This window comes from Kwoniella mangroviensis, assembly GCF_000507465.2.
Source record: "Kwoniella mangroviensis CBS 8507 chromosome 1 map unlocalized Ctg02, whole genome shotgun sequence".
In the NCBI taxonomy this organism is placed as follows: domain Eukaryota; kingdom Fungi; phylum Basidiomycota; class Tremellomycetes; order Tremellales; family Cryptococcaceae; genus Kwoniella; species Kwoniella mangrovensis.
In genome coordinates, this window is record NW_027062534.1 from 2,399,515 (window position 1) to 2,419,613 (window position 20,099).

At 44.7% G+C, this 20,099-nt stretch overlaps 9 protein-coding genes across 9 annotated transcripts; 6 read left to right on the forward strand and 3 right to left on the reverse strand.

Moving 5' to 3' along the window:
* Window positions 1–527: 527 nt before the first annotated feature.
* Window positions 528–1,103, forward strand: I203_106002 (uncharacterized protein; the record flags this gene model as incomplete). Its single annotated transcript, XM_019147776.1, has 1 exon — window positions 528–1,103. One exon carries the CDS (start codon window positions 528–530, stop codon window positions 1,101–1,103), a length of 576 nt encoding a protein of 191 aa, XP_019002694.1.
* Window positions 1,104–2,061: 958 nt separating this feature from the next.
* On the forward strand, window positions 2,062–2,512 carry I203_106003 (uncharacterized protein; the record flags this gene model as incomplete). The annotated part of the gene is made up of 2 exons (XM_019147777.1): window positions 2,062–2,375; window positions 2,440–2,512. The coding sequence occupies 2 exons, from the start codon at window positions 2,062–2,064 to the stop codon at window positions 2,510–2,512; spliced, it is 387 nt and encodes a 128-aa protein (XP_019002695.1).
* Window positions 2,513–2,706: 194 nt separating this feature from the next.
* I203_106004 (uncharacterized protein) lies at window positions 2,707–3,261 on the forward strand (the record flags this gene model as incomplete). The annotated part of the gene is made up of 1 exon (XM_065517884.1): window positions 2,707–3,261. The coding sequence occupies one exon, from the start codon at window positions 2,707–2,709 to the stop codon at window positions 3,259–3,261; it is 555 nt and encodes a 184-aa protein (XP_065373188.1).
* Window positions 3,262–4,154: 893 nt separating this feature from the next.
* I203_106005 (uncharacterized protein) lies at window positions 4,155–5,255 on the forward strand (the record flags this gene model as incomplete). The annotated part of the gene is made up of 1 exon (XM_019147778.1): window positions 4,155–5,255. The coding sequence occupies one exon, from the start codon at window positions 4,155–4,157 to the stop codon at window positions 5,253–5,255; it is 1,101 nt and encodes a 366-aa protein (XP_019002696.1).
* A 151-nt stretch (window positions 5,256–5,406) lies between these two features.
* Window positions 5,407–6,192, reverse strand: I203_106006 (uncharacterized protein; the record flags this gene model as incomplete). The annotated part of the gene is made up of 2 exons (XM_019147779.1): window positions 5,407–5,905; window positions 6,002–6,192. The coding sequence occupies 2 exons, from the start codon at window positions 6,190–6,192 to the stop codon at window positions 5,407–5,409; spliced, it is 690 nt and encodes a 229-aa protein (XP_019002697.1).
* Window positions 6,193–6,672: 480 nt separating this feature from the next.
* On the reverse strand, window positions 6,673–8,905 carry I203_106007 (uncharacterized protein; the record flags this gene model as incomplete). Its single annotated transcript, XM_019147780.1, has 14 exons — window positions 6,673–6,861; window positions 6,924–7,039; window positions 7,105–7,195; window positions 7,256–7,326; window positions 7,380–7,439; window positions 7,509–7,611; window positions 7,676–7,692; window positions 7,755–7,825; window positions 7,883–7,952; window positions 8,015–8,159; window positions 8,229–8,473; window positions 8,529–8,587; window positions 8,655–8,808; window positions 8,875–8,905. 14 exons carry the CDS (start codon window positions 8,903–8,905, stop codon window positions 6,673–6,675), a joined length of 1,422 nt encoding a protein of 473 aa, XP_019002698.1.
* Window positions 8,906–10,125: 1,220 nt separating this feature from the next.
* I203_106008 (uncharacterized protein) lies at window positions 10,126–12,251 on the forward strand (the record flags this gene model as incomplete). Its single annotated transcript, XM_019147781.2, has 14 exons — window positions 10,126–10,253; window positions 10,315–10,322; window positions 10,396–10,428; window positions 10,674–10,690; window positions 10,748–10,859; window positions 10,956–10,968; window positions 11,036–11,078; window positions 11,158–11,295; window positions 11,368–11,534; window positions 11,653–11,783; window positions 11,851–11,872; window positions 11,937–11,973; window positions 12,044–12,148; window positions 12,213–12,251. 14 exons carry the CDS (start codon window positions 10,126–10,128, stop codon window positions 12,249–12,251), a joined length of 993 nt encoding a protein of 330 aa, XP_019002699.2.
* A 656-nt stretch (window positions 12,252–12,907) lies between these two features.
* I203_106009 (uncharacterized protein) lies at window positions 12,908–15,043 on the reverse strand (the record flags this gene model as incomplete). The annotated part of the gene is made up of 14 exons (XM_019147782.1): window positions 12,908–12,968; window positions 13,037–13,088; window positions 13,150–13,221; window positions 13,304–13,433; window positions 13,499–13,605; window positions 13,678–13,770; window positions 13,840–13,951; window positions 14,009–14,036; window positions 14,179–14,377; window positions 14,437–14,527; window positions 14,583–14,651; window positions 14,711–14,775; window positions 14,842–14,883; window positions 14,944–15,043. 14 exons carry the CDS (start codon window positions 15,041–15,043, stop codon window positions 12,908–12,910), a joined length of 1,221 nt encoding a protein of 406 aa, XP_019002700.1.
* Window positions 15,044–15,621: 578 nt separating this feature from the next.
* Window positions 15,622–19,950, forward strand: I203_106010 (uncharacterized protein; the record flags this gene model as incomplete). Its single annotated transcript, XM_019147783.1, has 19 exons — window positions 15,622–15,757; window positions 15,818–15,889; window positions 15,953–16,140; window positions 16,197–16,342; window positions 16,418–16,511; window positions 16,562–16,659; window positions 16,713–16,873; window positions 16,931–17,173; window positions 17,236–17,501; window positions 17,559–17,952; window positions 18,007–18,158; window positions 18,224–18,464; window positions 18,535–18,698; window positions 18,761–18,855; window positions 18,923–19,068; window positions 19,143–19,349; window positions 19,428–19,547; window positions 19,622–19,758; window positions 19,834–19,950. The coding sequence occupies 19 exons, from the start codon at window positions 15,622–15,624 to the stop codon at window positions 19,948–19,950; spliced, it is 3,177 nt and encodes a 1,058-aa protein (XP_019002701.1).
* Window positions 19,951–20,099: the final 149 nt, after the last annotated feature.

Below are 20,099 nucleotides of genomic sequence, written 5' to 3' on the forward strand. Positions count from 1 at the left end.
CTATGTCTTCCACCCCTCCTACCACGTTGGTCACTGACTCCAATGCCATCAGCACCATGACCCTTAGTGACCTTGGTCCCTCGCTACAAAGCAGATATGAAGCTTATCGGGCTTCACGAGAGAACCAGACGGAGGAAATCACTGCCGACGAGCTTTATGAGCAGATCTGTGGAAGAGGGAGGAAAGAATTGATCCAAAGTCATAGACTGTGGGCAAATCCCCATCCACCATTGAGTCACATTCTATCCACAATGATCCCAACCGAAGATTATGACCCTTAACAATTCTCAAACCATTATACCAGCTCTCTTACAAGAGAACAGAATTATTGGCGCTTGATAGAGGGTACAGCTGATCAAGAGATTTCCCGTCACATCAGGGATCAATCAGTTGTTCTTGAAGGAGATCCAAATGAGAAAAGACTTTCAGAAGTGGAAGCTACTGAAAAACTCTTTCAATACTTCAGCACCTTTCCCGACGCTTCATAAGAAACGGATGGTATTGGTTTCACGGATAGATTCGTCAGGATGAGAAAAGGTGTTGGTCGGGACGTCAGATTTCGACGACAGCAAGGAGTCAGAACGGAAGCTCACTCAGCGTCGTTCTCGGAAATTGACATGGTCTTCACACCTCACTTAATCCTTCCAGAGAACCACAGCTGCATCTCGAGAGAACAGGATCTAATCTGGTTTAGCAAGGCATCTCATCATGCGATCCCCTACCTCAATCGCTTCCTTAAAAGCAGTACGACCCTCTCAGAATATGAAATCGGAAAATTTGGCTCCGATATAGGCTCTTTCTGCGATCATGTAAACAAGGAGCTTCTTCTGGCAATCCAAAAGACCGGTCGGGGTATAACCGAAGGGAAATCCTCATTGACAACTCCAGTGGATGAAGTTTCAGATTTCAAAAACACTGCACTTTCCGAGGCACTGCCGCCACCATTTAGAATCGACCCTGATGAACCACTTCCACACACCCAAAAGGCACATTCCTTCGATATCCGATCCAACAGGAAAGACCACGCTCCTGTCCGAGTCAATTTGTACTGGCGAGATTTGCCACATTCACCGGACACTGAGTCTGCTGTGACTGCCACCTGACCACGTATTGAGGTCAAAGTTCGTCTGGGCTTGGAGAGCTTACTGCCTTGGATTTGACAACAGTTCTGTGTTCAACAAGCTGAGGTCGTTTCGAGATCTGCCCGTCTTTTTTTGTATCATTGTTCAAGTCATACTTATGCATTGCATGTCATTTCCAAAGTAGCAGAACACTCTGTCATACGCAGATTCATACTCTGCCCTTTACCTCAGGTTTGGATAACTTCGACATGCAGCATACACTGACTCTCCCATTTCTATACATATTGTCAAGGGTCGGACGTCTCTGCACCAAAGTATTCGAAAGATCGCTTGACGAGACACACAGAGCTGGCCTTGCTGCATCTAGAAGAAGAGGGGGCAGAACAACGGAGCGCCACATGAGACACTCAGAAGCCGTCAGAGCTTCGGCGGCAAGGCCGTAGCGCCGGAATACCAGATCTACTCTGTTTTCATGACTATAGCCTCATGTCCGTCTATCTCGAGGAGTACAGCTTTTGTGCAAATAAATCAGTATGGTCTTGTGATGCACAGTTGATACGAGGTCAAACGTTCTCTCAGTAATCTAGCATTTCAGCGGAATCAACCTTGCGTGATGATCATGTTTGTGGGCTTGCAGGCGGCTAGTTCAAACATTCGCAAGGTGCAAAGAGACATGAACATCGTCAGCGAAACTCCACTGAAGTATTAGGAGTTTGACAAAGGAAGTATGACCTCATTTGTCCCATCATCACCTAAGAAAGGATGATTCAAGATGTCAATCCAGAGCGTTTTACGAAAGTGCGCAGTGGAATCTGCAGATCATAGCCACCCGAGAACAATCTCCCTGCGTGCAGTGATATTGAGTGCATACCGAGTCAACAATAAATCCTTCGCGTACGACATCACAGTTCATCTCATCCTTACCAATTCGCTTCAATATCCTCCATCTCCATCCAACCAAAACATCTCGAAAACCAAAATGTCGTCTTCAAGCTTGATTGTGGCACTCGACTCACAGAAAAAAGGGTTGAAGCACTTGTATTGGGCAAATCAGGTTGGATATCTAGATTATCTCAGGAGTACCTTCACCGAATCGAGACCGGAGAAGATCTCCGATGAGCATCTAACCAAGCAGATACTTGGATATGACAGGCAGGGAATTATCGAGAGCCGGGCAATCTGTGCGGCACCTTTAAGAGCGTTGTCTCCTCAATCATATCAATACTACGCTCCTTGTGAAGAATATGATAGCACCGCCTTTTTTGAATACTGTAATACCATACTCCGTCAACGGTCTGTATACGAGGATATAATTAGCGGCGAGAAAGCTGATCGGATATACCACATGTACAACCAGCAATATATCGACTTCAACCGTTCTCGGTGTATCCGTTCATTATCGAAGATCGAGACCACCCAAGAGATCTTAGAGTACTACGGTTCTTTCAAGGATGCTGTCAAACCAAATTCAGCGGTTTTGCTTGGGTTTCCTAGCTACTTTACAACGGTGCATTATAAGGAGCCCACTGGCCGATCGTATCACAGAACCCTGCCAGATGGCTCGAGGGAGATCAACGAAAGGAGCCTATACGCTCACAGGGTCGATATCGCCCGCTCTCTTGACATGACAATACCAGAACCCCATACTTGCGATCTTCCCGACAACGCGCTAGTGTGGTATCGGCCAATCTCAGATAAGATTGTGTCTCATCTCAATTCCGAATTAAGTCAAAGCTCAGGGCTCACAAATTTCGAGTACAAACGTAATGCGTCTAATTACGCAAAGTTCGATACACATGTCAATTTTGAAGTACTGAAAGCCGTTCAAAGATGTGGCAGACGAATGAGTCAAGGGGAAATTCTTTTGGATAGAACTCCTGATCCACCATCCATCCCTCTCTACGGAACTGCTGATATCGACAATTTCGAGATTCACACTATTCCAGGGATATCTTTCACAATACAAAATAACAATGGCGATCCCGTCGAAATCAACCTGAGCTGGCTTTCAGCAAGACCATGTCAAGAGACTGCTGATGTCACCCAGGACCGCCTCGTGCAGCAGAACTCTTCGTCTTTCCCCTTGGCTGTGGGCAACTGCAGACCGATTATGGAAAGATCGCATCCTATACAGCCGGATAGCCTCGACTCTACCTCTCTCATTTGCTCGTCCGGGTGAGAAACGTAGGCCATCTGCCCGACGGTTGAGACTTTTTGGCACTTGGTGGGAAGTACACTGTATTCCGGGAGCATTTCATATTCAAAGATGTATCTCTCTCCAATATATTCCTTCTCTCTCAAACTCATATCCACCAGGAACAGCTCATTTTCTGTGATCACCACTATACCAGTTATAGCGGTCATCTGTGTTGATATAACTCACAGATGTCAATGTACACATGTCGTGGGAGCGTGACTAAGGTAGAAAGTCTTCATATCCCAGACCTTTCTCTTGTTTACTTCCTATGTAACATCGATTACAACAGACATCATTGTCAAGACTTACTCGGACCGTCTGACGTGGCGCAGTCAGTCTACGAAAACACTGAGAGCAGAATGACCATGTTCACAGCAAGTTGTCATGCTGTATTCAAAGGAGAGGTAATGCCACTGATGTCGCTCAATATCACCTTTATTCTACCAAGAAGCCCAGGAGGTCAGAGCTACCACGATATGATATCATGATTTTGAGGCTGGTGACCTGTACAATGGATCCATTTAGGCAATGCCGCGCGAGATGCCATCCTTCGGAGAGAATCGCTTAGAGCCTGGAGAGATCGCTGGTCATTCAAACCTCGTACCATAGCCTTTCACACTGCTTCGATTTGAGAAAGGATGGAACGGAAGATACTACGTAAGAAGGGTTGGGGCAATTATCATGACCCGGTCTGCTTGCTCAAGTGGTATGGTATATAGATATATTGAGAGAGCAACATGATGCTTTCCGAACAGCTATTCAATCATTCAGCACCTAAGCTCCCAAATAACGTTGCTGTTGTAGAGCTAGGTCATCTAAACAATATCTACCTTTTCAACACTTCACATACTGACTCAAACCATAATTATACAATTATGTCCTCTGCTCAAAAGGGTTCGACCGACAAGAGTGCCACTGAGAGCGACTTTGAACTAGGCAAGCTACACGCCGTGATCGATACCGCGAAGGCTGCTTTAGAGCGACGGGATCCGAGAGCAGAGTATTATGTCTCAGAGGATGACCTAAAGAAAGTGCTTCTGGGCGGGGGGCGAAGTGATATCGTCACCAAATATAATTTATGCGGGGGTGAAACAAACGACTTCCAATCCACTTATGATTGTGTGTATCCAGATAGCCCATATCATGATGATGAAGACTCCCAATGGGCTGTGCACTTTGCCCGAGCTTGTGCTCGAGCATCGAAATCGAGGAAGATTGCCGAAGGATATATCCCAGACTCACTCTACTATGAGCCTACCAAACAACAGCTGATTTGGAAAAGACCTATGAACACTGAAGGGAGATTGTCCGACATCGAGGCTGAGAATGCTATCCTGAAGTACCTTGGTAGTCTACCTGATGCCGACGAGAATATGAATTGCAATATTGGATTTCCCGATCGTTTCGCCATTAGGTACTGCGAATATGCTCCAGAAGAAGAAGAATATATCTATCGGATCTCTTCAGTCGATGTGACCACCACTCCCCATATCGTAGTTCCACAGGAACACACCACAGACAAAGAAGAGGTGAATGTAGCATATAACCGACCTATTTCGCAAGCCGCCACCAGAGCTATTAATGCTCATACGGACACGGATTTTAGCAACTTCAAGGTGGATGCGAATGTAGATAGCATTTATAAGGTTTATCCGGAGATTAGCAGAAGACTCTTCCGAGGTGCACAAGCTGTTGGAAGAGCTTTATCAGCTGGTACAATCTCTCTGATCGACCCGGCCGAAGGCCAATCCACATTCCCCGCAACCAAATCAACGGTTGCTATGGACAATACTGCTGATGGGATCACCTTCCACATCAAGACCGATCAAGGAACTACCTTTGATTTGAATCACTCATGGCTGTCATTGTCAGAGGCTGCCGAAGAGGGAAAAGAAGAATACTCTTACTCGCAAGGCGAATTTGCCAAAGAGGATCACGAATTAGGTCTTGAGAAGGTCAAGAATGCCAAACTCTGAAGTGTTCAATCGGGAATCTTGAGTTCCGTATATTTTGAATAGGTGAACGCCCATTTACATATCATCCGTATCATCGAAGATAGCTTTTACGTACTTTTTGAACCTATAATAATCGCTGTGTATATCTCGGCATGCATATCTTTATAAGTCATTACGATAACAACTGAAATTTACTAGCCACCAGCTCCCATTGCGGTCCCTCCCTACTAGCAGGACTAGGTGGCTGACCTCTATAAACCATATCCACGGTTCTCAACAACCCCATCAAATAAGGTAAAGTAGGCTGAGTTGCATCATTTATCGAAATCATCCGTATACTAAACCATCTCCTCTTTGAATCTCTACCCATAAACACCAAAGAACTCTTGGCCAATTCCAAATCGTTAAAATGACTTGCAAGACAAAAGGTCTCCCATGGGGCTTGTTCGGCATGTGGATTAAGTCTCGTTCGAATCCGTTCGTGGATCAGATGACAATCGTATCTGTCGCATAGGTCGAGGAGCGTTTTGGTCTCGACCCATGAAAATGGTATAATTGGTTTTGCTACATACATAAGGTCCAGGAATCGTTTAAGATCGCGAGAGCTGACGTCAATCGGGATTGGAGATGATATCATTTGAGGATCGTCCAGAAGATCTCGAAGGACCACGCTGGAGATCAAACAAGAGTATATCATTTCAAGTTTTGGGTACAATACTATGATATGTGGATGATATATATGTCACTGCTAAGAGAGCGTGACTCACCTATGCGCTTTCAGCATATACCCATGTACCTTAAATTGCACATTATCCGAGCTTATTAGCATGATTTCGGCATCTTTCGCCTGGTAATCCAGATTGATTGTAAAAGCTTTTCTATTCGCCACTGCAGGTATCATGGCTATTTTGGTGCCATTTTCAGTGGGAGATGTGAAACTGACTAAAGCTTTTGACATCTTTATATGAGTATATCAGTAGAATATTTGCTTAGCCTACTAAGACCAGAATCAGTAAGTACCAATGATCCTCGTCACAGTCTGCCATCGGGTTGTCTGAGTCAACATCCCATTTGAGTACACGGTTTGATTTACTGGTTGATCCAGTTATGGGAACCGAAATTTAAATTCAGACCATCTGTTATTCTTTATGGTCCTTTACTGTCTTCGATTACATGCAGCAGGATTATATACAATTAGCTGAGGACTTTTGGTGTGGTTCATGCATAGCACAGTCAATATATTGTTACGACGAATTTCCCATCTACGGCCATTGAATCTAGAAAATACTGCATCTCGTTAGCTCTGCAAAGTCATGCTAGATATTGCTCGATTAGTACCAAGGTTGGGGACAACTTGGGAATCCCGAGTGCCGTAGTTTTCCTTTTTCTACCATACATAATTTTTCGATGTACATGCAGCAGCCCAAGCTGACTGAGCTCATTCCACTTTCGGTTTCGTCTGGACTTTGAAAAACTTGTCTAGTCCTCCGCCAGCCTGTTTCGGATCGATCACTTTCGACTTCAACTTTTTGGGCGAAGGCGATGATACTGAGACATTTGGTTCAGATTTCGTACTTGAACCAGGTTGCGGAACACCCATTTCTTCAAGTAAGAGATCGTATTCTGCCTGCAATGGCCCAGACTCATCAGTGAGATTGTCATGAGTCAAAGGGGGAGACAGGAACTCACTCTAGGTATTATACCTCCAGTAGCTTCCTTGTGACCCCTGGCGTAATCGCCTCCCACTCTATCTTTGAACCCCGGTATACGATCTGCATATTCGTTCAGTAACGCTATGAGATTCGCTAGATATTCAAAAAGGGATAAATATTCAATTGCTTATTGTTATAGATGAATAGGTTTGACTCACGCTGCTGACCTTCAGGTAACGCACGGAGATTCGATGCAATCCGACATGAAAAAGATACCCTCCCATCCGCGTGAAATCCGGTATTTGCACACTGGCAGATAATTTCGCTCAACTTCGAATCGGTATTAAGTGTCATGGAAAAAGTACACACCATGACCATAAGTAGTTTACTGCTCTTTCTTCCTAAAGTACCTGACCACCTAGTAGCGATTACAGGATGTACTGTGAGATGTCATCAGCTTCTACCAAGTCTGGATTCCAAAGATTGAACTCACTCTGAAAGCCAGTATGTACAGTACATACAGCCACTCTTCCATCTTTAGCGAATCTCGGAGCTGCAGATAAGAACCAGTTAGTTTGTTATAATCAAAATGGTGTGCAGTAGAAAACAGGTTTTCACACACGAGTCCTTGCCCATTTAGCAGTTTCATCGGCAACATCAAGTTTACATAGCTTCAAGAATGCATTGGATGCTAATTCGGATGGTGAGCGGGCGTCGAGCATGATCTATAGTGCGAAGAACTCTTCGGTCAAGACAGGCAAAAAACAGATAACCTGGCTATCAACTCACGTCCCACGCTTTCGGTACTATGCGACCATTATATCAGTATTGAGTCTGGCATCTGAAGATGTTAAGAGTATGTTCTCACCATTATACTCCGCGGTACGACGTGGTGCATTCACTCCAGATACAGCTTCGCTAAACGCTTTTGACCCGAGCCTGCAGATTTGGTCTGTCAGCTTCATCAGTATAACTCTGTGAAGCATTGTACGTCACTTTTTGAACACTGCTCCTAACTCGGAAGGCCATGGCGGTGTACCCCATTTCGGTACGGTTGTCCCCAGATCTGCAAATACCAATCAGTCATGACTTGTGCGTGTGCAAATCCAGATCAGATGGGACGCTTACCACCTATGACACCCACCACTGCTCTCCAAGCTTCTTTCTCATGTACCTTTTCGTGCAGATCCCTGAGCAGCAAGTACGTCAACAGCGCAGCAGTAGCTATAGGCGAAGATCGACAGGCAGTCAAGACTTGTGATCCTTGTGGCCACTATTGCATCTCCTTTCCAAGTCAGCGTAAGTCTTGAGACAATGTCACATATACAGTATGTAGACACACCTCATCCGACAAATGGTGATCAATGATTAGGACCCTTTTCCCTTTCTGATCGGGTAGAGGGGGTACCAAAGATCTTCCTGGTCTGCTACCTTGATCTAGGACTACCACTTTTTCTGCCCGGCTCGAATCCATGACATCCCTCTCGTAATCCGAATGCACGTTGTTACCTTTCGTGAGGTGATGTACCGATATAAGTGATGGCGGATGCTTCATATGTATGAGAGTACGATATAATAGTGTTCCAGCTGATCATAGTTCAAGTCAGTATGATGGGTTATACTTCGCTTCGGAGACGCTCACCGGATAGTCCATCTGCGTCCTTATCTGGAACGATCAATACCGATCGTTTGTTATCGACTCTATATACACCGAATGTCAATCTTCAGCTTCAAGTATTGTACTAAATATACCTTGACAACGGCTTACATATCTCTGATGAAGCTCCTGGCATCCTCCATGGCAGGCGCAGGGGCAGGCCAATCATTCCATTGAGGTCCATATTCCCTAGCTGCATGCGATAACGTTGATACCTCTTTCAGCGAAGTGGTTGATGATCGTCTACGTCTCTTAGGTGGACTACCTAGAAGCAATGGATGACAGTCATCAGCATCCTTGTGATAGTTGAAAAAGACAGCTGACCACATACTTGCTTCTGACGATGCGGATCGCTTGACCATTATACCTACTAACACGATTGACCGGTTGATCGGCGCCGGTCTAAAGGGGGCTACTGAGCGTGACAGCAGAATGATGGCGCTCTATGATCTGTGATCAGTGTGGAAGGGCGCACGGATATTGGGGATTGATGTGTCTTGGAATAAATCATCGTTGATGTCTCATTTGCAGTTGAAGATCAACAAAATCCTACCATCTACAGCGATCATCGTGATGTCATTGTCGCGTGGGAGATAGATAGAGTAGATATTTTGGTGTGTGTTTCAGGTCCGATCGCACGTTTAAGTCACCTTCTTTGTCCGCGCCTTTAAGCTTAATTTACTGGTTGGCCTTGTGCTTGGACCATCGTGATGGTGATATGTCGGATTTCGTTTGGATGTTATTCGGACTGGGAGGTCCCCTTTGATCGGGATCCGGGCATCTCGGCCAGGGATACACACATGTGAACAGATCATAGTGATCAGTGCGTGTTATTATCCAGCACTGGCCATCGATATGAAACGTACGGAGTATACCATACCAGAGTATGGGATCGGAAAAGGTACGTCTGTGCTGCGAGATGGAGATGGGAAAATAGAGTGGGGCGTAGAACATTATTGGCATACCTTGATCACATCGACTTGGCTTGTTTCTTTGTCTGATGACACAGCAGACCGCTCAACGATAGGTTCATTTTACTGACTGTAACCCATAACACAGAAGAGTGGGGAAAGTGCGGTAAAGGGCACAGAGGGATTACTGCGGTTGCCAGTGTCACAGTCCACAGTGCTGTACGACATAGAAGAACGTTTTAAAGTGGGACTAACTAAATCGAATCACACGAGAAACGATCAAGGAAAACTCTAAACTTGGGCGCAACCACCAATATACTGCACAAACAAACGATTACGACGTCTCCCTCTGACTTAGTATGAACGAGTTGGAGGAATCACGAATTTGCACAGACTATTGATTTGATCAATTCGCTTCCCTACTCCTAGGACTTTGTCTCTTGGTCGGTGGGGGAGGATGAAGGTACACATGTGGTAACAAGTACATCAGCATTCTGCGTGGCAAGCATATATCATAAAGCTACCTTTGATTTTGGCTTTTTCTCAACCATCACCGACCATCCTTCAAGCTCGATAACATTTACTTCGCTTTCATATTGGAAAGAATTATCATGAACAGCAATAACACTGATGAATTTCAACAACCTTCGGGAATCAACACCAATTTCAACATGAACCGCAATCACTTGCCAGACATTCAGAGCCAGATGGGATACGATAGTGCATCCGATGTCACTCCTGGAAGTCCTACTGGGACTTTTTCGACGTTCAGTATGACGAGTACGATGAATGACAGAGTGTAGGTTCACTCTGTACCGAGATCTGTGAAAGAATTACACGCTGACTTGGCGATGAAATAGGTTTAGGGGTGAGTCTATTTTGCTGAATGAGATCAAGTGTGTGCACCGATGGTGATCGTTGCTCTATGCTTCTCATTGCAGAAGATGGGGGAAGGAGATTCCAAGCTCAGAATGGTGAGCTTATGGCCCAACACAGATGTACGAGAGGTTCTGATCCTGGTGTGACCAACAGATGATTATTCAGTGATTATCTTCCCGAAGAGAATGATGTACTTCTGAGAGGTTACATGCTAACATCAAAACTTGTTCGATGATGATTTTTTTTGGTCCAGCTTCCCAACGGTCACTACAAATCCTTTTTACAGTAGTGTTCTTTTCAGGCAGGAGATTCACTGATAGAAGGCAATTTTGCATTACAGATGAACAAGAATTGGAGGTAAGAGGAACCCCTTTCAGATACTATGGATAGTCCTATTTGCTGATGAATTTTCAGCGACTGGAATGTCAACATCGTGTTTTCAAAGCTGTCCAAGCCGGTGTCAACTACTTTGCACCGGTTCACGGTAATTTGTATGATGGAGCGAGAGGACTGGATATTGGTTGTGGTAAGTTGTGATCTAGCAGTTCAACCTCCAACATGTACAGTAGAGCAAGCACAAATCTGTCGTGCTGATGAAACGTATGTTGGTAATCGGCTATAGGTACCGGTATATGGTATGCCAATCTTCTCTGCGCTTTGACAGATGATATACAAAGAACTCCTCTGATCAGATGTCAATAGGACCATCGAGATGGCACAGGAATTCCCAAATGTCGAATGGATTGTAGGTCTTGTATTCAGCTACTTCATGAAGAGTGGAAGAGTAAAGTAGTTGCTGATCTCTTTGTGATACGACATCATAGGGAACGGACCTGGCGCCAGTTCAGAGAGACTCAGATTTACCTGACAATCTACATTTCGCTCAGAATGACATAACACAGGGATTACCTTTTCCAGATGACAGTCTCGATTTTGTCCACTCACGATTACTAGTCATGGGTGTGAGTTCGATCCTGACACTGTCGAGATGTCAGATTATATGGCTGATCGCACTTGCGTTCCGCGTGATGTAGGTGAGAAATTGGAAAGCCATCGTCGACGAGATACTGAGAGTGTTGAAACCCGGTGGAATGGTAGTGATGATTGAGTGTGATTTCCCTTGGGGGTTACCTGGTGTTCCCGAAGATCAATGGGCGGAAAGAGCCAAAGGACATTGCAAGTTTTCTGATTATCTAAAAATGTAAGTTAAATCCATTCGCAAATTGTACTTGTGTTTTGTCATGCTCCATACAATTACATTGATCGCTTGATGGGACGAACGGAACACTGATTTTTCCTTTGTCGATTATGAATAATAGGGCAGTAGAAAATAGAGGGTACGATCCACAGGCTGCTTCGAAGACGATTTCAAGATTGATGAGATCGAGTGGGAAAGTCAGGGATGTGACTCAGATAGGCAGTTGTTTGCCACTTTGGGGATGGTCTAATGGTAATTATAAACTATAGTCATACTTCTTTGTTCACGGAGAATGTACTGATATGCGGGTGAATTTCAGATCCTCACTTACGTCGAGCAGGGTAAGTCTAGAGAGACGACTTACAGTATCAATAGGTTGATTGATGGGGCTTTGGCGTGATGTAGAGAGATAATGAGAGCGGATGCAGAAGACATACCTAACGTAGGTATCTTTCTTAAGCTCTATATGCGGGACGAATCCAACACAACTGTATATCTCGCACAATTATTAGTCCGTCAAAATAGTCATCCAAGACGCATGCGAAGTTCCCGAATCGATATATCAAGAGATCAAACGTGGATATCTTGCCGACCTCGGTAGACCAGGTGCTCATACCGTAAGTCGTAAGGTGTCAGTCATTCACTATGAAGTACGGTTGGTTATGGAAGTTTTCTGTTTAGGCCGTACCGATTTTCCACAACTATGGATGGAAGATCTAAAACTTTCATCGGTCCGAGATTTCAACTTACTGTACTTCACGGAGCTTTTTCAGGCTTTCGCTGTTGATGAGAGGATTTTCCTAATGTTAACGCCATTAATGAACCTACAGTATCGTTTCTTTATAATTCCATCAGTCATTTTGCTTTTTGTAATTTCACTGGATTGCAATTCACTTCCATTATCTCATTTCCCTTTATTCGTATTATACGTCGATGATCATTCCTCTTTATATGCTTGATATAATCAAATAATTCAAATTGAAAGGTTACCGCTTTACAATGGGCGTAAGATGCACGTGTAGATGCATGATTTCAAGTATGAACTTAGCTACAACGTCTAACTTTACCGGATTCTTTCAGTATATGCGATAAAACGTCGTTGGGCGAATTGGCCGGATGGGAGACGACCTTGATTTAGACTGGATCGTAGAGGGAATGTGAAGAGCTCAGGTTGTTAAGCGGGATAAAGTGAGCTGAGATGTCTTGACACGATCAACCGTTGTATTTGAGAGGTACCTAATCAACGATTGATCCCAAAAAAGTTGGTAAGCTTGCTCAACGACCATTGAACGATTCAAGAAATGGGTGACTGACCTTCGTCTATTACAGCGAAATGGCAAGGGAGTCATAGGCGGAAACATCAGCATGTGCTATATTCAAGACACAAACAGACCAATCGAATAAAGCTGCGTACAAAGTTCGTAAATCTTTGCATCTCTGTATGGCATCAAACAGAATTGTCAGTTGAACGGTAGCTGCAATTGCTGGAACCTCTTCTAACTCACCTGTACAGTTTTTCCATGGGCATTTCAGTGTTGAACCCCGCTCCACCGAATACTACATTGGCGTGTATCACTCAATTCCGTAGTTCTACTATTAAAGTACATGGGTTACTCACCTTGAACACCTAGATTGGAATTCTCCACCGCCGTCTTGCTTGCGAAAGCCTTAGCCATCGAAGCGTAAAAAGCTACATCCGGAAAGTTAGATTCAGCTCTCCCGTTTGTGCACACAATACGGTCTCAATCGAGCTGAGCAATACATATACTTACTATTTCGTTCACCACAGTCCTTAGCCCAAGCGGCTCTCCATACTAATCCCCGAGCAGCCTCCGCTCCGATCGCCATATCCGCCAACATGAAGGCCACACCCTGGTGATTGATGATAGGTTGGCCCATTGTCTATGTCACGAGATTATACATTGATCAGCTTCATCCCGACACCGTCATGAGATACTCGGGCGGACCTTTCGTTCTTGAGCGTATTTGGTAGCTTCTTCTAATGCCCGTTGCGCCAATCCCACCGCTGCTGCCGCTACGAGTGGTCGAGTAATGTCGAATGCTTTCATTGCGACTAATGAGAGGAGGTCAATATCAGCTTGCTTTCCTGTCCTAAGGAGCCCTATGGTGCAGTCAGTGAACTGACTCTTGAAACCTTCTCCAGGTTTACCTAAGACATTCTCTTCGGGTACCACGACATCTTGGAACGTCACCTGCCTGGTGTCCGAGCATCTTTGACCTGTGAAAAATAGCGGCATAAGGTTAATATGGAATACGATCTCCAGAGATTATCCAGTATAGCTCTCACCCATATTAATCTCTTTCTTCCCTAACACTATTCCTTGTGTATCTGCATCGACTACGAACCCTGTCATACCTTTACTTGGGGGTGCTGAAGGGTCTGTCACGGCCAAAACAAACTATCATCGGAGTCATGAGTTGTCCATATCAGATCAAGACCAAGCTATAACACTCACAAACCAATTGGCATGACCTGCATTTGTACTGCAAAGAAAGAGCGAGTTAGCAGCTGCCATGGAGTGGACAAGAATTGGCCAGTCAACTCACATCCTGCAAGCCAAACAATGCATGATCAGTATACCATAATCTTTCTGCTATGCTCCTGACAAGCAGAACAACAACTCACCACATCTTACTCCCGTTCAGTACCCATTTATCTCCCTTCTTCTCCGCTTTCGTCTTTATACCAGCTACATCACTCCCTGCTCCAGGTTCCGTCACACAGTAGGCAGCCATGAGAGGCTCTTCGGTCATTCTACCCAAATACTTCATCTTTGTCTCATGCGAAGCGGCCACGATCAGAGGTGCTTCGGCCAGACCATTCGCTATATTCGATCGGACGTAAGCTACGCTCGAAAACTTTTGGGCGAGATTGGCAGCTTACCTTCCATAGCTGTTTGTATACCCGTACATCCGTATGCCAGCGATTCGGACACCAAAGCACATTCGAGTAAACCCAACTCGGGACCGCCATACTACACTATGCATTAGTCTGGAGCGACGTCACGTAGAGCAGAGTGATGAACGTACGGCTTCTGGGATATGCGTGTTCAGCAGACCCAGGGAATGAGCTTCTTTTAAGATCGGCCAGGGGTATGCCTACAAAATCGAGGTCAGTGTGAGGGGATGCGGGAGTAGTCATTTGGGAATAGACGTACCATAGATCGATCATATTCTGCAGCAGCGGGTACGATCTTGTCTCTTGTGAAAGATTGAGCGAGCTCTGTATACACCACAAAGTACATGTCAGTCATATTGCTCACTTCCATGCCGATGAAAGTTGACTCACCCTGTATACCACGTTGATCGTCGTCGAGAGCGAAACTGACAGCTGAGGAGGGATGATAGGTCAGCTGAGTTCAGAGCTATGATCAAGTTTCGGGCAGCTCACGGCCGGTAGCTGGTCTGGCAGCACTTGCCATCGACCTTCGATCGAGTGCCATACGTCGTGCGGCCAAGCGTCTGAGCGGTACGATTGTTCTAAGAGACATGACGATGGAGTTGGGACGTTCGATTATGGATTATACAACGCTTATGAGGTTCGATGAAGATCAGATAAGGCAGGGTCTGTTCACAAAGAGAGTGGAATATATACAAAAGAGAGAAATAGAAGGCAAATTCTGGATTGTCGAGTCAACAATGAAGAGATAAGCAAACAGCTATGGACAGGATCGATCCCATTCATCCCATTCATCCCATTCAAATAACATCCTCGTTGACCATCCACAACTTTATTGATATAATCCGGGTATAGACATCTTGTGCTAACCGGGAAAAGGCTGAGTCGCGAGCCTGTCAGATCGATCTTCTCGGGTGCACTGGCAGGCGTGCGATCCTGGAGGGTGTGATGTGCCTGTTTTGCCACGCGCTGGTGGAGGTGGGAGTGAGAAATCATTAACCAAGCAAAGGAAAAAGATCAAGGTGAAGACGCGATCTGTTCTGATTGTTCAACATTATTTGCTGTGATCTCTTGTCTCGCTAACAAGGATAATTGACCCACCTGTCATCACTGGAAGACCGGGCCATAGTTTCATCATCACTCACATTCCAGTCCGTCACAAATATCATCATGGTAGAGCCGACCAACAAGAAGAGAAAGATTGAACCCATCAACGGCCATGGTCATGGTCAACCTGCTCTTGCCAAACAGGAGAGCTTCTCCGCTGTGTTGGAACAGCTGGAAGCTGAGGAGGATGCTTCAGGAGGTTAGCTGTTGATGCTAGACCCCAGACTTCAGATAGCTGACTCATCATTCCCATTCACAGATAGTATAGAAACGTCAGCCGCGTGGCCTCGTCCCGCAGCACCCCGTTTAAACACCCAGACAGAGTCAATAGGTAAGCCCAACCTATCTCGAGTATTGGTCTGAGTATAATTGACAATGCCATCGAAACTCATAGCATTTCAGCAGATAGAGTTGGAAGAAGCTACCGATCCCAAACACGGACCCACTATTCGTTTATTCGGAGTAACGCAAAAAGGAAACTCGGTACTAGCACATGTATATGGATTCAAACCGTATTTCTACGTTGCTGCACCGCAGGGGTTCCTAAATAAGGATCTGGACCCACTAAAAGATACAATCAATGTGAGTTAGGTTTGAAAGCTACTACATCGCGAAGACAGCTGATTATGTTGTATTAGCAAATGTTCGCCTCTTTCGGATTGACAGTGACTAATTGCGCTATTTTCAATCGGAGGTCGCTGTGGGCATATAGAGGAGATGAAACCGTACCATTCATCAAGATCACTTGTGCGGATCCGAAGAATATATCAAAAGTGAAAGATGAGTGACCTTACTTCTGGTGTTGATGGATGGGTCATGCTGATGATGGGTGTTTGTTGTCTTTACGTGCCTTCGAGAGGGGTCAAATAGATTTCAATGGTTTATTTGATACTGAAGTCCTTACTTATGAGAGTAACATTGCATATTCACTTCGTTTCATGATTGACACAAAGGTCAGCTCAGTCATGGTCCTTGTCTGGTATGAAGCTAACACTGATTATAGGTCGTCGGTATGAACTGGGTGGAAGTAAAAGGAGGGAAATACGAGTTATTAGAGGGCAAAGATAAGAAATCAAGGTGCCAGTATGAAGTCGCGTGCGAGTGAGTTGGAACTGTTTCTAAAGCCATTATCCTTTCAACTGACATATGTATAGCTACAAAAACCTGATATCACATGCACCTGAAGGAGACTGGCTTAAGATCGCGCCGTTAAGAGTATTATCGTTCGATATCGAATGTGCGGGTAGGAAAGGTATCTTCCCAGAAGCTCAGATAGATTCTGTCATCCAGATTGCAGCGATGGTCACTAGACAAGGTACGTTCGAATCCTGCCATTCCCTCGTCATTCGATTGAACTGACGTTATGGCACAGGTGAAACCAAACCATTCATCCGAAATGTATTCACCCTAAACACCTGTGCGCATATCGTCGGATCACAAGTACTGGAATTCAAAGATGAACGACAGCTACTATTAGAATGGAGGAAATTTGTAGAAACGGTTGATCCAGATATGATCATCGGTTATAACATCGTCAATTTCGATTTGCCATACCTACTAGATAGGGCAAAAGCTCTCAAGGTACCGGATTTTGCCTTCCTCGGTCGATTACTAGGTGAGTACAGCTGATTTATTCCCGTTGTCCCAAACTGTAGCTGACAAAATGTTGCTCAACAGGTGTACGTTCGGAAGTGAAAGAAACTCATTTCTCTTCAAAGGCTTATGGTCAAAGAGATTCGAAAGCCGTCAACATCGATGGCCGACTTCAGCTTGATATCCTCCAAGTTATGCAGAGAGATTACAAATTACGAAGTTATACCCTCAACGCGGTCTGTGCGCAATTCTTGGGTGAACAGAAGGAAGATGTACATCATTCGATCATTACGGAATTGCAGAATGGTACCGCGGATTCAAGAAGGAGATTGGCTGTTTACTGTCTCAAAGTGAGCTGCACATTGATCTGTCCCGGCCACAGAATTTGAGCTCACAGTCGTATTTAGGATGCGTACCTACCCCAAAGGTTGATGGACAAACTGATGTGTTTCGTCAATTACACCGAGATGGCGCGTGTGACAGGTGTGCCATTCAATTATCTTTTAGCTCGAGGTCAACAAATCAAAGTTATATCGCAATTGTATCGAAATGCCGGAGAAGCAGGATATATTATCCCAGCTTTGAAGAGTGAAGGTACGGATGAACAATACGAAGGTGCGACTGTCATTGAACCCACAAAGGGTTTCTACGATGTGCCCATCGCAACGTTGGATTTCGCCTCGCTATATCCCTCGATCATGATGGCCCATAATCTGTGTTATACCACTCTGTTGGATAAGAATACCATTGACAGGTTGAAGTTGGAAGAAGGGAAAGATTACGTTCACACGCCGAATAACGGTAAGCTATTTCTGAACTGTCATCCGCATGCAGATAGCTTATCGTGAAATTTAGATTACTTCGCTACTACCAATCGAAGGAAGGGTCTTTTACCTACGATCTTGGAGAATCTACTGGGTGCTCGTAAGAGGGCTAAGCAAGATTTGAAAGTTGAAAAAGATCCGTTCAAGCGAGCAGTATTAGATGGTCGTCAGTTGGCTTTGAAAGTGAGTGTCTATATCCTTGAGTCCGATGCAATGTTCTTTATTCATTGACAATGGATATGTTATAGATTAGTGCAAACTCCGTATATGGTTTCACCGGTGCTACCGTTGGTAAATTACCTTGTCTGGCTATATCATCGAGTGTAACAGCCTACGGAAGACAGATGATCGAAGCCACCAAGAAAGAAGTGGAATCTCAGTATTGTATCGAAAAGGGATACGATCATGATGCCAAAGTAATTTATGGTGATACCGATTCTGTTATGGTCAAATTTGGTTGTCCGGATTTACCTACTGCTATGAGATTGGGTAAGTCCGCTGTCGCACAACTGCCCAGATCCACTAGGTAGTATCAAGCTGATGATGTTGATGTCCATAGGCGCCGAAGCTGCTGATTTGGTATCGAGTAAATTCATCAGACCGATCAAATTAGAATTCGAAAAAGTTTATTTCCCCTATCTGTTGATCAGCAAGAAAAGATACGCAGGATTGTATTGGACCAAACCAGAGAAATATGATAAGATGGATACGAAAGGTATCGAGGTGAGTATCCTGATCTCCTGCGGAATTTGGGATCCCACAGCAGCTGATGCTTCAATCGACAGACTGTCAGAAGAGACAATTGCCGATTAGTATCTACTGTCATTGAGACTTGTCTGTTCAAGATGCTCATCGATAGAGATGTCAAAGGAGCTGAAGAGTGAGCGTTTTCCATGCTCACATCGTCATGTTGAGATACAGCTCACGATTCGTGGAATGATCTATAGATATGTCAAACAAACCATCTCAGATCTCCTGCAGAACAAAGTAGATATGTCTCAACTTGTGATTACGAAAGCATTAGCCAAAGCGGATTATGCGGCTAAGCAGGCCCATGTGGAGCTGGCTGAGAGGATGAGGAAGCGAGATGCAGGTCAGTCAATTCTTTTCTGCGTTGACCTGGTACATCAAGATGCGTAACTGACTTTTTTCGATCATCCGAAATAGGTTCGGCGCCTTCACTCGGTGATCGAGTGGCTTATGTGATCATAAAAGGAGTGAAAGGTGCAGCGGCGTATGAGAAATCCGAAGATCCCTTATATGTCTTGGAACACAACGTACCGATAGATACGAGGTATTACTTGGAGAATCAACTGTCGAAACCGCTCATGAGAATTTTCGAACCGATCTTAGGAGAAAAGGCCAATAGTCTCTGTAAGTTGAGCTTCACCCATAAATCGTGGAGTAGTGGGTGGATGGCTGATAGAAACCCGTTTGTTGTTTGGTATGTAGTGGCGGGTGATCATACGAGAACCATCCAGATTGCTACCCCGACCATTGGAGGATTGATGAAATTCGCTGTGAAGACAGTTACGTGCTTGGGATGTAAGACCCCTCTGAGGAGCAATAAAGGTTAGTCGCGCCGATCAAGATTACTTCATATTCCAGAATCAATAACTGATAATGGGATTTGTGCGATGTGACAGACGGAGCTGTTTGCGTTAATTGTCGACCAAAATTACCTGAATTGTACCAAAAGCAAGTGGCTCAGACGTCTGCTCTCCAGATTGATTTCGCAAGATTATGGACTCAGTGTCAAAGATGTCAAGGGTCTTTACATCAGGTCAGTTCAAGTGGTCTTTTTTTCGTCAAGGCCACCACCAGAAGCTGACTTGTCTGATTTTGTATGTGGGTGTAGGACGTAATTTGTACGTCGGCTGATTGTCCGATATTCTACAGAAGAACTGCAAGGCAGAAGGAAGTGGCTGCTGCTGTTACCCAGTTGGATAGGTTTGAGAAAGAGGCTTTCTGGTAATCCGACTCAACACGTTCGATCATTTTTTCATATTCTTTCTTCTTGTTATGATTTCCTTCCATTCGCATTTCGTTGATGTTCGTTATTTAGTTGTATATCTTGCATTTGGTGATACCCCCTTCTCTTTCTTGTAATCTTGATGATTCCTC